General features: G+C 40.7%; 1 protein-coding gene across 2 annotated transcripts; it reads right to left on the bottom strand.

Moving 5' to 3' along the window:
* Positions 1-1,461: 1,461 nt before the first annotated feature.
* Positions 1,462-12,764, bottom strand: neu4 (sialidase 4). Of its 2 annotated transcripts, none has more exons than XM_061972114.1 (4): positions 12,683-12,764; positions 8,464-8,673; positions 8,137-8,392; positions 1,462-3,932 (listed from the first exon to the last, which is right to left on the bottom strand). In XM_061972114.1, exons 1-4 carry the CDS (start codon positions 12,701-12,703, stop codon positions 3,052-3,054), a joined length of 1,368 nt encoding a protein of 455 aa, XP_061828098.1. In that variant the 5' UTR covers positions 12,704-12,764; the 3' UTR covers positions 1,462-3,051. The 2 variants fall into 2 exon arrangements, with proteins under 2 accessions (XP_061828098.1, XP_061828099.1); XM_061972115.1 differs by lacking the exon at positions 12,683-12,764 and adding an exon at positions 8,805-8,841.
* Positions 12,765-14,618: the final 1,854 nt, after the last annotated feature.

The raw sequence follows: 14,618 nt of genomic DNA, 5'->3' as shown, positions 1-14,618 counted from the left end.
ATCCCCCCCCCCCAACTTGCACAATCTGCTTACTTTTGTTTTTCCAAACCCAACAACCTCGCTCGCCTTTATCTGCACTTCACACGTCACGCTGACGTCCGTTTAGAAGAGCCGTTATCTCAAGAAGGTTCACCAAAAGTTGGTCAAGGCTGTGCTCGTCATCAAGTAATTGTGACCAAATGTTGCACCTGGTTCTAATTGGACAATTATCCTCATTTCTAAGTACCGCAGGGAAAGAGCAAGGGAATCACTCCAAAAGGTTTTGATGATGCGAAAAGAAAATGATTTTCTTTTCTGTCGTGGTGTTGCCACGTGAGTTGTGTTAGAATAATTATATATAAGTTGTAGTTTCCTAATGAAGCTTTAGCTCAAATTAAAGTGCCAATGATTGTCACACTCACACTAGGTGTGGCGAAATTATTCTCGGCATTTCACCCATCACCCTTGATCACCCCCTGGGAGGTGAGGGGAGCAGTGAGCAGCAGTGGTGGCCGCGCCCGGGAATAATTTTTGGTGATTTAACCCCCAATTCCAACCCTTGATGCTGAGTGCCAAGCAGGGAGGTAATGGCTCCCATTTTTAGTCTTTGGTAGCTTGACGCTCCTCTACTTTCTCCTGCTTCCGCTTGCTGCGGCAACAACAAACAAATCTCCAGACCAGGGGTCTCAAATATGCAGTCCGCAGGCCAATTGCGCCCCCGAGACGTTATTTTGCGGCCCCCACCCTAATATGAAAGTTTAATGATAGTGCGGCCCGCGAGTTTTAAATGATAGGCGCTTGACAGCGTTGTGTGCGGAGCTGAAGGAATCTACCAATCATGGTGTGGTAAAAGGCTCTCGACAATATAGAGGGTGTGTCGTGATGGCACTGCCTTTAGTGTCCTCTAGAAACTGTCACCGCATCATCTTTTTCTCCATACTAACAGCGTGTCGGCCCAGACACATGTTGTATGAGACTTCTGCGGACATGCGCAAGTTATAGCAAGACATACTTGAGGAACAGCCATACATGTCACACTGAGGGTGGTCATATTTTATTTTATTTATTTTTTAACACTGTTACAAATATGCGCCACACTGTGAACCCACACCAAACAAGAATGACAAACACATTTCGGGAGAACATCCGCACCTAAACACAACATAAACACAACAGAACAAATACCCAGAATCCTTTGCAGCCCTAACTCTGCCGGGCTACAAAAAACCCCCCTCTACCCCCAACCCTGCCTCCTCCCAACCCCGCCCACCTCAAACCCCCCCCCCCCCCCCACACCTCAACCCCGCCCACCTCAAACCCCCCCCCCGCCCACCTCAAACCCCCCCCCGCCCACCTCAAACCCCCCACACCTCAGCCCCGCCCACCTCAAACCCCCCCCCCACACCTCAACCCCGCCCACCTCAAACCCCCCCCCCCGCCCCCCACACACACACACACCTCAACCCCCCCATTCTCCTGAATTCGGAGGTCTCAAGGTTGGCAAGTATGCATTGACGTCACTTGCGTGATGCAAGCAGAGGATCATTTTGCCGCTTTTCCACGACACCCGCACACGCTCTTCCTCCCTGCCTCCCTCGCTCGCCCGCCTGCTCGCTCCCGCCCCCGTTGTAAACAGTCCGGGTGGGGAAGACGAGCGGTCCGGTAGCTTCCAAAGCACTCCGCCGAAGGACCGAGCGACAATACAAAATTGTGGTGCACTGGACCCCAGCGCTGATACTCCGACAGAGAGTCACTGGGCGAATTAGACGTGTAACACGTTAGCGGTGATGTTTGCCCGTTCGGGGCTAATTGTGTTACCGTAACTGTAAACTCGACGGAGCAGCTAAGCCCGTGACCTTCGATCTCTCAGGCTGTACTGCATCAACAAGCAACATCAGTGTGTAAAGGATATCACCATATGGGCTCAGAAACACTTCAGAAACCCACTGTCAGTAACTACAGTTGGTCGCTACATCTGTAAGTGCAAGTGAAAACTCTTCTATGCAAGGCGAAAACCGTTTATCAACAACACCCAGAAACGCCGTCGGCTTCGCTGGGCCTGAGCTCATCTAAGATGGACTGATACAAAGTGGAAAAGGGTTCTGTGGTCTGACGAGTCCACATTTCAAATTGTTTTTGGAAACTGGACGTCGTGTCCTCCGGACCAAAGAGGAAAAGAACCATCCGGATTGTTATAGGCGCAAAGTGTAAAAGCCAGCATCTGTGATGGTATGGGGGTGTATTAGTGCCCAAGACATGGGTAACTTACACATCTGTGAAGGCGCCATTAATGCTGAAAGGTACATACAGGCTTTGGAGCAACATATGTTGCCATCCAAGCAACGTTACCATGGACGCCCCTGCTTATTTCAGCAAGACAATGCCAAGCCACGTGTTACATCAACGTGGTTTCATAGTAAAAGAGTGCGGATACTAGACTGGCCTGCCTGTAGTCCAGACCTGTCTCCCATTGAAAATGTGTGGCGCATTATGAAGCCTAAAATGCCACAACGGAGACCCTCGGACTGTTGAACAACTTAATCTGTACGTCAAGCAAAAATGGGAAAGAATTCCACCTGAGAAGCTTAAAAAATGTGTCTCCTCAGTTCCCAAACGTTTACTGAGTGTTGTTAAAAGGAAAGGCCATGTAACACAGTGGTGAACATGCCCTTTCCCAACTCCTTTGGCACGTGTTGCAGCCATGAAATTCTAAGTTAATTATTATTTGCAAAAAAAGAAATAAAGTTTATGAGTTTGAACATCAAATATGTTGTCTTTGTAGTGCATTCAATTGAATATGGGTTGAAAAGGATTTGCAAATCATTGTATTCCGTTTATATTTACATCTAACACAATTTCCCAACTCATATGGAAACGGGGTTTGTATTTAAAAGGCCTGCTACAAGTTACAATGGGGCTATTTTGGAATGGAATACATTGATTTGAGATACAGGTGTTCTGTGTTAAGAGCTCCAGCTGGTTAGTTGAGGTCCTACTGTAATGGTAATAGTTGATATATGATCAGTGCCTCAACCTCATCTGTATTATTACAGGATGTAGAAATGATGCTAACTAAGACAAACAGCAACAGTGACCAAGCCTCTTCCTCCTCCTCCTCTTCACGCTTGACACATGGTGAGGACCGTCATGTCTGCTTTCACTGACTTTGGGGGCTCGCCATTCTTTATAATCACAGCTCCTAAGGCGGTCACCCGGGGGAAGATGATCGATCAGCTCGTAGAGGGTGAAGACGCAAAAGCAGATTTGGTCGTAGGCCGTCTCGGCGCCGCACTCAAACAGGCAGGCGAAGGCCACGGCGGGCGGGGCGCCGGGTGAGGGCGGCAATTCCATGTAGGCCAGGTCCGAGTAGGCGCAGGGGCCCTCGTAGATCACCCAGGGTCCGCGCCAGCTGTCGGGGTCCCGGGTATAGAGGCTGAGGAAGACTCCCAGATCCTTGCGAGCGCTGGTCCACGTTGGGTGGGAGTACACCACCCAGGTGGGGGTGAGGAAGTCCGGAGAGTCCGGGATGAGGGCGGGCGTGTGCAACTGCAGGGGAGCCGGAAATCCCACCACGCTACCATGACAACCGTTTCCAGTCTCCACCAGCCGCTGCACTAACTGCCCCTCCTGGAAGGTGGCGCCATGGTCCAGACTGAGGGCCTGCACCCGGAAGCCCAGTCGGCTACGAGCGTTGCAGTACAGCACGTTGGCGCCGTCCTCCTCGTCCACCGACACCACCTGACACTCCACACTCTCCGGGCCCGGCACGGTCGCCCCGAAATGCCAGCTTCGCCCGTGGGTGTCGCTGTGGAAGCAGAAGGAGTGCGGAGCCGTCTGGCACAGCTTCCCAAAGCACTGCTTGCACTCGATGTGGTAGGCGTAGGCGGGGACCAGCAGGCGCCCGGACTTGAGCTGGATGCCGTGACCCGGGCCCACGGCGAAGGTGGCCCATTCTGTAAAGCAGAGGTGTCCCCGGGGGCCACAGTTATGTTCACACTTCTAACAGTGAGTACTATTATTACACCATTTTTAAATGCATTTTATTCATAGATTTTTTTTTTAACTAAAATGTCAAAAAAAGTTGCAATAATTTCACCTCGAAATGTATATTACTGGAAATAAAAAAACAATACTGCTGTTTTATGGTAAAAAAAAAAAATTAAAAAAATTTTTTTTTTTTTGAATTTTACTGTTACATTTACATTAGTTTTTTTTTTACTGTAAATAAAAAAACTGCAATTTTACAGTCAAATTTTGGCACCTGAGCTACCATGATAAATGGGTTATACTTGTATAGCTTTTCTACCTTCAAGGTACTCAAAGACACTATTTCCACATTCCCCCATTCACACACACATTCACACACTGATGGCAGGAGCTGCCATGCGAGGCCCCTAACCACCACCCATCAGGAGCAAGGGTGAAGTGTCTTGCTCAAGGACACAACAGACGTGACGAGGTTGGTAGAAGGTGGGGATCGAACCAGGAACCCTCAGGTTGCTGGCACGGCCACTCCCAACTCCGCCACGCCGTCCCCGTCCCCCCATGTTGTTTGTTTTTTTCCCCGCAAATCAATAAGTGTAGATATTTTTGTGTATTACTGTAAATGCCAAAACATCACCACAGTTTATTACAGTAAAAAAAAAAAGTACTGTTTTTTTCATTTAGAGAAAAATGCTGTAAAAAGCACAGTAAATTTCAAATTTTTCCCTTGAAATCTATTGCTACTTTTACATTGCACAATATGATGGATAACTTGCTTTGAAATCATTATTATTAGTATTTATTTCTATTTAAAAAATAGTTTGAATGTTTGATCATATATTTTTGCATAATTAGACAATATTTGAGTTAACATCATTTGCGATTACATGGAGTACTTATATATTTTTTCTCCCAAAATAGAAAGAATACATTTAGTAAGAAAAGTCACAGTAGTTTATTGATACATATTATTTCCAGGCCAAATAAAATGAAGCGGCGGGCCACATCTGGCCCCCGGGCCTTGAGTTTGACACCTTGAGTCCAAGATACGTCCATCACATATTATCACAGTGTGCTGACCCACATCTATTACCCTCGTTTGGCACATGCTGGAATTTTGAAAAGTATCCATCTTTATCCACTCAAGTACACGAATGGAGAGACAGCTGAAGTGTTAATATTCAGTGTCTTATTTTTCATAGTTAATATTGTAAATCCCACGCAAAAAAGGAGCGACGTTCATATGTTGTTAATATTCAGTGTTTTATCATTCATAGTTAATATTGTACATCCCACACAAAAAAGAGGAGCGATGTTAATATTCAGTGTTTTATTTTTCATAATTAATATTGTAAATCCCACCCAAAAAAGAGGAGCGACCTTCATATGTTGTTAATATTCAGTGTTTTATCATTCATCGTTAATATTGTACATTCCACACAAAAAAGAGGAGCGATGTTCATATGTTAATATTCAGTGTTTTATTGTTCATAGTTAATATTGTACATCCCACGCAAGAAAGAGGAGCGACGTTCATATGTTGTCAATATTCAGTGTCTTATTGTTCATAGTTAATATTGTAAATCCTGCGTAAAAGAGGAGCGATGTTCAAATGTTGTTCATATTCAGTGTTTTATCGTTCATAGTTAATATTGTAAATCCCACAAAAAAAAGGAGCGATGTTCATATGTTGTTAATGTTCAGTGTTTTATTGTTCATAGTTAATATTGTAAATCTCACGTAAAAGAGGAGCGATGTTCATGTTGTCAATATTCAGTGTTTTATTGTTCATAGTTAATATTGTAAATCCCATGCAAATAAGAGGAGCGACGTTCATATGTTGTTAAAATTCAGTGTTTTATTGTTCATCGTTAATATTGTAAATCCCACGCAAAAAAGAGGAGCGACGTTCATATGTTGTTAAAATTCAGTGTTTTATTGTTCATCGTTAATATTGTAAATCCCACGCAAAAAAGAGGAGCGATGTTCATATGTTGTTAATATTCAGTGTTTTATTGTTCATAGTTAATATTGTAAATCCCACGTAAAAAAGGAGCGATGTTCATATGTTGTTAATATTCAGTGTTTTATCGTTCATCGTTAATATTGTAAATCCCACGCAAAAAAGAGGAGCGATGTTCATATGTTGTTAATATTCAGTGTTTTATTGTTCATAGTTAATATTGTAAATCCCACGTAAAAAAAGGAGCGATGTTCATATGTTGTTAATATTCAGTGTTTTATTGTTCATAGTTAATATTGTAAATCCCACATAAAAGAGGAGCGATGTTCATATGTTGTCAGTATTCAGTGTTTTATTGTTCATAGTTAATATTGTACATCCCACGCAAAAAAGAGGAGCGACGTTCATATGTTGTCAATATTCAGTGTTTTATCGTTCATCATTAATATTGTAAATCCCACACAAAAAAGAGGAGCAATGTTCATATGTTGTTAATATTCAGTGTTTTATTGTTCATAGTTAATATTGTAAATCCTACGTAAAAGAGGAGCGATGTTCATATGTTGTTCATATTCAGTGTTTTATCGTTCATAGTTAATATTGTAAATCCCACAAAAAAAAGGAGCGATGTTCATATGTTGTTAATGTTCAGTGTTTTATTGTTCATAGTTAATATTGTAAATCCCACAAAAAAAAGGAGCGATGTTCATGTTGTTAATATTCAGTGTTTTATTGGTCATTGTTAATATTGTAAATCCCACGTAAAAAAAGAGGAGCGATGTTCATATGTTGTCAATATTCAGTGTTTTATCGTTCATAGTTAATAGTGTAAATCCCACGCAAGAAAGAGGAGCGATATTCATATGTTGTCAATATTCAGTGTTTTATCGTTCATCATTAATATTGTAAATCCCACTCAAAAAAGAGGAGCGATGTTCATATGTTGTTAATATTCAGTGTTTTATTGTTCATAGTTAATATTGTAAATCCTACGTAAAAGAGCGATGTTCATATGTTGTTAATATTCAGTGTTTTATTGTTCATAGTTAATATTGTAAATCCCACAAAAAAAAGGAGCGATGTTCATGTTGTTAATATTCAGTGTTTTATTGTTCATTGTTAATATTGTAAATCCCACGTAAAAAAAGAGGAGCGATGTTCATATGTTGTCAATATTCAGTGTTTTATCGTTCATAGTTAATAGTGTAAATCCCACGCAAGAAAGAGGAGCGATATTCATATGTTCTCAATATTCAGTGTTTTATCGTTCATCATTAATATTGTAAATCCCACTCAAAAAAGAGGAGCGATGTTCATATGTTGTTAATATTCAGTGTTTTATTGTTCATAGTTAATATTGTAAATCCTACGTAAAAGAGCGATGTTCATATGTTGTTAATATTCAGTGTTTTATCGTTCATAGTTAATATTGTAAATCCCACAAAAAAAAGGAGCGATGTTCATGTTGTTAATATTCAGTGTTTTATTGTTCATTGTTAATATTGTAAATCCCACGTAAAAAAAGAGGAGCGATGTTCATATGTTGTCAATATTCAGTGTTTTATCGTTCATAGTTAATAGTGTAAATCCCACGCAAGAAAGAGGAGCGATATTCATATGTTGTCAATATTCAGTGCTTTATCGTTCATAGTTAATATTGTAAATCCCAAGTAAAAGCGGAGCGATGTTAATATGTTGTCAATATTCAGTGTTTTATCGTCCATAGTTAATATTGTAAATCTCACGTAAAAAAAGAGCGATGTTCATGTGTTGTTAATATTCAGTGTTTTATTGTTCATTGTTAATATTGTAAAATTCCACGTAAAAAAGGAGCGATGTTCATGTGTTGTTATTATTCAGTGTTTTATCGTTCATAGTTAATATTGTAAATCCCACTATATTTTTATGTACATTTTAGGTGTCCCATTCAGTAAAAAAAAAATTAAATTCAAATTCCGTTTTTTTTAGGTGGTCTGTCATACCTTTTTTAGAACTCTATGGTACATTGGGACTTTTGGTATTAGTTTTCCTGAAAAAAAGGGACCCAAACACAACAGATTTTTACAGCTAAATGTGTATATATCATTTATACACACATACACATTGGCCCCCCAGATACATTTTTTCTCTCAATGTGACCCCCGAGTCAAAATATTTGCCCCAATATTTGACTTTGACAAAGACAGCAGTGTTTATCATGCGGGTCTGACCTTTAATGGTGTCTCCTATGACCCGCTGGGTGAGGTCAGTGACCGGACTCCACGTCACGCCGTCGTCGGTGCTGGAGATGTAGCAAAGGCGAGTCAAATTCTTCCCCGTCGCCAGCTGAAAGGACTCGGGGACGTGACCCAGAATGGCGATGAAGAACAAGAAAACGGTGCCGGTGAACTCGTCGTACACGGGACACGGGTTCATGGAGCGGTGACCTGGCAGGTACGCCGTGGCGAGGACGTGCATGTCCTCCCACTGACGTCAATAAAAAGAAAGGATGATGAAGAAGGGGATTGTACGTACTTCGTCAACACCGACCGTCCCACCTCCACATAGTTCCTGTAGAAGGTGCCCCTTCTCATGACCAGCAGGTGTGCCTGGGAGTCAGACGGGGTGAGTCTCTCCTCGCAGAAGGCCAGGAAGGAGCTGCAGTGGGGCAGGTAGAGCAGTGCTGGCACCCTGTAGGTGACCCCGTTTGGCTCCTTGTGGAAGAGCACGGATCTCGCAGGGAAATAAGGCACCCTCATGTCGTCTCTCTGTCAATACCACATCATCATGAGCGGATTGTGAGCATCATCTTTTTTAAAGGTGTGAAAAAGTCATATAAGAACACTTTATAATAATAATAATAAAGCTTAGCTGTGAAAGGAGATAAGAAAATACCTACTTGGATGTTTAGTGAAGAACAGCATGTGACAGCCACATTCGAGTGAGCTTTGATATTTTTTTGGGACCTGCCTGCCCTCTTTACGCTCTATTCATGATGGCAGCTCAGCATGCTGCTCACTGACCCAGAAATGGACAACACTCATCACCTCTATAGCTTTGGATGAATCAGCAGCACACAGCAGCTATTGTCAAATGAAGGTCAGTCGGTTGTTCACCCTTTATTTATAACAGTTAAAATCCCAAATTGAAAATTGTAGGTCAATTTTGTACCGCTTGTCCATATACAGGTATACAGTCCTTGTCAAAAGTTTACAAACCCCGTTTCCATATGAGTTGGGAAATTGTGTTAGAACTACAAAGACAAACATATTTGATGTTCAAACTCATAAACTTTATTTTTTTTTTTTTGCAAATAATAATTAACTTAGAATTTCATGGCTGCAACACGTGCCAAAGTAGTTGGGAAAGGGCATGTTCACCACTGTGTTACATGGCCTTTCCTTTAAACAACACTCAGTAAACGTTTGGGAAGTGAGGAGACACATTTTTTAAGCTTCTCAGGTGGAATTCTTTCCCATTCTTGCTTGATGTACAGCTTAAGTTGTTCAACAGTCCGGGGGTCTCCGTTGTGGTATTTTAGGCTTCATAATGCGCCACACATTTTCAATGGGAGACAGGTTTGGACTACAGGCAGGCCAGTCTAGTACCCGCACTCTTTTACTATGAAGCCACGTTGATGTAACACGTGGCTTGGCATTGTCTTGCTGAAATAAGCAGGGGCGTCCATGGTAACGTTGCTTGGATGGCAACATATGTTGCTCCAAAACCTGTATGTACCTTTCAGCATTAATGGCGCCTTCACGGATGTGTAAGTTACCCATGTCTTGGGAACTAATACACCACCATACCATCACAGATGCTGGCTTTTCAACTTTGCGCCTATAACAATCCGGGTGGTTCTTTTCCTCTTTGGTCCGGAGGACACGACGTCCACAGTTTCCAAAAACAATTTGGAAATGTGGACTCGTCAGACCACAGAACACTTTTCCACTTTGTATCAGTCCATCTTAGATGAGCTCAGGCCCAGCGAAACCGACGGCGTTTCTGGGTGTTGTTGATAAACGTTTTTTGCCTTGCAAAGGAGAGTTTTAACTTGCACTTACAGATGTAGCGACCAACTGTAGTTACTGACAGTGGGTTTCTGAAGTGTTCCTGAGCCCATGTGGTGATATCCTTTACACACTGATGTCGCTTGTTGATGCAGTACAGCCTGAGGGATCGAAGGTCACGGGCTTAGCTGCTTACGTGCAGTGATTTCTCCAGATTCTCTGAACCCTTTGATGATATTACGAACCGTAGATGGTGAAATCCCTAAATTCCTTGCAATAGCTGGTTGAGAAAGGTTTTTCTTAAACTGTTCAACAAATTGCTCACGCATTTGTTGACAAAGTGGTGACCCTCACCCCATCCTTGTTTGTGAATGACTGAGCATTTCATGGAATCTACTTTTATACCCAATCATGGCACCCACCTGTTCCCAATTTACCTGTTCACCTGTGGGATGTTCCAAATAAGTGTTTGATGAGCATTCCTCAACTTTATCAGTATTTATTGTCACCTTTCCCAACTTCTTTGTCACGTGTTGCTGGCATCAAAATCTAAAGTTAATGATTATTTGCAAAAACAAAATGTTTATCAGTTTGAACATCAAACATGTTGTCTTTGTAGCATATTCAACTGAATATGGGTTGAAAAGGATTTGCAAATCATTGTATTCCGTTTATATTTACATCTAACACAATTTCCCAACTCATATGGAAACGGGGTTTGTACATACACTTGTAAAGAATATAATGTCATGGCTGTCTTGAGTTTCTAATTATTTCTACAACTCTTATTTTTTTGTGATAGAGTGATTGGAGCACATACTTATTCGTCACAAAAAAAATTCATGAAGTTTGCTTCTTTTATTAATTTATTATGGGTCTACTGAAAATGTGAGGGAGTATATATATATATATATATATATATATATATATATATATATACTACAGTCGCGATCAAAAGTTTACATACACTTGTAAAGAACATCATGTCATGGCTGTCTTGAGTTTCCAATCATTTCTACAACTCTTATTTTTTTGTGATAGTGATTGGAGCACATTGGTCAAAAGTATACATACAGCAATGTTAATATTTGCTTACATGTCCCTTGGCAAGTTTCACTGCAATAAGGCGCTTTTGAATTATACACTCAACTTCCGTTTATCCTCTCCTACAACAGCAGCAGGTGATTGACATTATAGACATGTTCTAAGGGTACGCAGCATCGAGCGCTACTGCCTACTGGCGCTGACGAGACGCAGGGCCGCCATCTTGGAGTGGTGATCTGCTCCACTCAGTGCAATTCATTTGGCAGGAGCAATGAACTGTCAGCGCATTTAATTCATTTTACCTCACTGAATACCACTGATTTTCACGCGCTTTTTTGTCATACGTGTAGCTATGATAAAGGACACATGTTTTATTATTCATAGTTTGCTTAACAGTAATATAATATTCTTATATGCTATAAGTGACCAGACGTCCGAGATCAAAACTGGGAATATAATCCCAGAGAAGGGGGAAAAAACGGTCAGATATTTTTAAATTGAAGAAACAATATGATTAGGTTATATATACATGCGTATATCCTACATAAACAATGTATGAATACATTAGATATCTATATATCTTATAGACTGTATCTCTGTTGCTGCAGCAGCAGAGAGTTTATTCTGTTTTGACACTTTGTATTGATATCTATTACATTCTTCCCTTAAATGATCATGTTGACAGTTATTGTTTTATATGTATTTTTTTATGTAAGTCGCTTTGGATAAAAGCGTCTGCCAAATACTTAAACATAAACATATATAAACACCTGAAAGTCTTTATATCAGCTAAAACCACCAATCTGTTTCACTGGATTCAGAATAAAACCAAATTCTGTTTTACCCAACAATGTTAGTATTTGAATATTGTTACTTGAAGACTTATTCCTGGTTACAATTATACTGTTAAGAAGGTATTGTCTTATACTTTGCCTAAAATGAGAATACATCATAATCAGTGGCGGCTGGTGAATTGTGTTTTAGGTGGGGCTGAAAGTTTGTAAACCAAACCTCTGTAGGGGGGTCATCCTCCCCCAGAAGATTTCTTTATGATTTTCACATACAAATGTTTATCACATATTTTGTCCCACACATTTCACGAAGGTGGGCTACACAAAATTGGGTTGGAAAGCTAGACTAAATTTAGACTTGTATAATACTGTATAGCCACTGTCCATCGGATTGTCGAGTTATGTACTGTGGTCCTAACTTCAGTACTATTGAAGATCTTTTCTCCTTCTCAACTCTGTGGTAATTATCCTGCCTTCCTTAAGCACACTTTTACACGAAGGCAGTAAGTTCAACGCCTTCCGCTCATCAAAACTCTGAACACCAGGTTGACTGATGGAGGCCAGGTTTATTGATAATTGCAAGGGTGAAACTGTAGGACACAAACATTGTAAATGTAAATGCATGAATTAAATGAACTTAATAATGTCATATCACAGACCACAGATTATCAAGTATTGCATTTGAATTAAATCTAAGTTGGATGTGTTGTTATGATTAATAATATCAGTGACATATATGCTTTCTACTGTTTAAATTGTCTTAAGTAACAGTACAACAAACGTCCACTAGATGGCGGCAGATGACAACAAATGAAAGTTAGCCGACATGAACAGGTAATGCAATCAGAGATCGTCTAACATCATAAAACACACACATTTCACAGCTAAATATGACTCATTGTGTACTACAAACATTAAATATGGGTACATACCAACGATGCCACGGACAGCATAAGATGTGATAGTTGTTTGCTGAGAAACACGAGGAATGAAGCGGAGTTGTGCGCACCTGTCTGAAATCTTTCCGGAGTCTAAACAAGTGACCTATCTGCGTGTTTCTTAAAGGTGCAGCTCACTTAACAGAACCAACTAAAATGACTCGGAAATAAACACACACTAAATAAAGTAATCGTAATAACTGAGGCAGAACAGTAATAATCTTTTCACAAAATACAACCAATAGTACGTTAATGTTAAATCTTGTGAAAAGTAACCCCCCGATTCCTATTTTTAACAGTCCGCTCATATGAGCAGGAAAACGCTGAACACCATCTTTGTTTTCTACCCGTCAACTGTCAGTTTAGCATCTTTGTTTTCTACCCGTCAACTGTCAGTTTAGCATCTTTGTTTTCTACCCGTCAACTGTCAGTTTAGCATCTTTGTTTTCTACCCGTCAACTGTCAGTTTAGCATCTTTGTTTTCTACCCGTCAACTGTCAGTTTAGCATCTTTGTTTTCTACCCGTCAACTGTCAGTTTATCATCTTTGTTTTCTACCTGTCAACTGTCAGTTTAGCATCTTTGTTTTCTACCTGTCAACTGTCAGTTTAGCATCTTATTTTTCTACCTGTCAACTGTCAGTTTAGCATCTTTGTTTTCTACTTGTCAACTGTCAGTTTAGCATCTTTGCTTTCTACTTGTCAACTGTCAGTTTAGCATCTTTGTTTTCTACCTGTCAACTGTCAGTTTAGCATCTTTGTTTTCTACCTGTCAACTGTCAATTCAGCATCTTTGTTTTCTACCTGTCAACTGTCAATTTAGCATCTTTGTTTTCTACCTGTCAACTGTCAGTTTAGCATATTTGTTTACTACCTGTCAACTGTCAGTTTATCATCTTTGTTGTCTACCTGTCAACTGTCAGTTTAGCATCTTTGTTTTCTACCTGTCAACTGTCAGTTTAGCATCTTTGTTTACTACCTGTCAACTGTCAGTTTAGCATCTTTGTTGTCTACCTGTCAACTGTCAGTTTAGCATCTTTGTTTTCTACCTGTCACTGTCAGTTTAGCATTTTTGTTTTCTACCTGTCACTGTCAGGACGGCGTGGCGCAGTGGAAGAGTGGCCGTGCGCGACCCGAGGGTCTCTGGTTCAATCCCCACCTAGTACCTACCTCGTCATGTCCGTTGTGTCCTGAGCAAGACACTTCACCCTTGCTCCTGATGGGTGCTGGTTAGCGCCTTGCATGGCAGCTCCCTCCATCAGTGTGTGAATGTGTGTGTGAATGGGTAAATGTGGAAGTAGTGTCAAAGCGCTTTGAGTACCTTGAAGGTAGAAAAGCGCTATACAAGTACAACCCATTTATTTATTTATAACTGTCAGTTTAGCATCTTTGTTGTCTACCTGTCAGTTTAGCATCTGTGTTTTCTACCTGTCAACTGTCAGTTTAGCATCTTTGTTTACTACCTGTCAACTGTCAGTTTAGCATCTTTGTTTTCTACCTGTCAAATGTCAGTTTAGCATCTTTGTTTTCTACCTGTCAACTGTCAATTTAGCATCTTTGTTTTCTACCTGTCAACTGTCAGTTCAGCATCTTTGTTTTCTACCTGTCAACTGTCAGTTTAGCATCTTTGTTTTCTACCTGTCACTGTCAGTTTAGCATTTTTGTTTTCTACCTGTCACTGTCAGTTTAGTATCTTTGTTTTCTTTTTTGATTGATTGAAACTTTTATTAGTAGATTACACAGTACAGTACATATTCTGTACAATTGACCACTAAATGGTAACACCCGAATAAGTTTTTCAACTTGTTTAAGTCCGAGTCCACGTTCTACCTGTCAACTGTCAGTTTAGCATCTTTGTTTTCTACCTGTCAACTGTCAGTTTAACATCTTTGTTTTCTACCTGTCAACTGTCAGTTTAACATCTTTGTTTTC

The sequence above is a fragment of the Nerophis lumbriciformis genome, linkage group LG17, assembly GCF_033978685.3.
Source record: "Nerophis lumbriciformis linkage group LG17, RoL_Nlum_v2.1, whole genome shotgun sequence".
NCBI classification, from domain to species: Eukaryota; Metazoa; Chordata; class Actinopteri; order Syngnathiformes; family Syngnathidae; genus Nerophis; species Nerophis lumbriciformis.
Note: the sequence above shows the minus strand (reverse complement) of the source record. Positions and strands in the feature narration are given on the sequence as shown.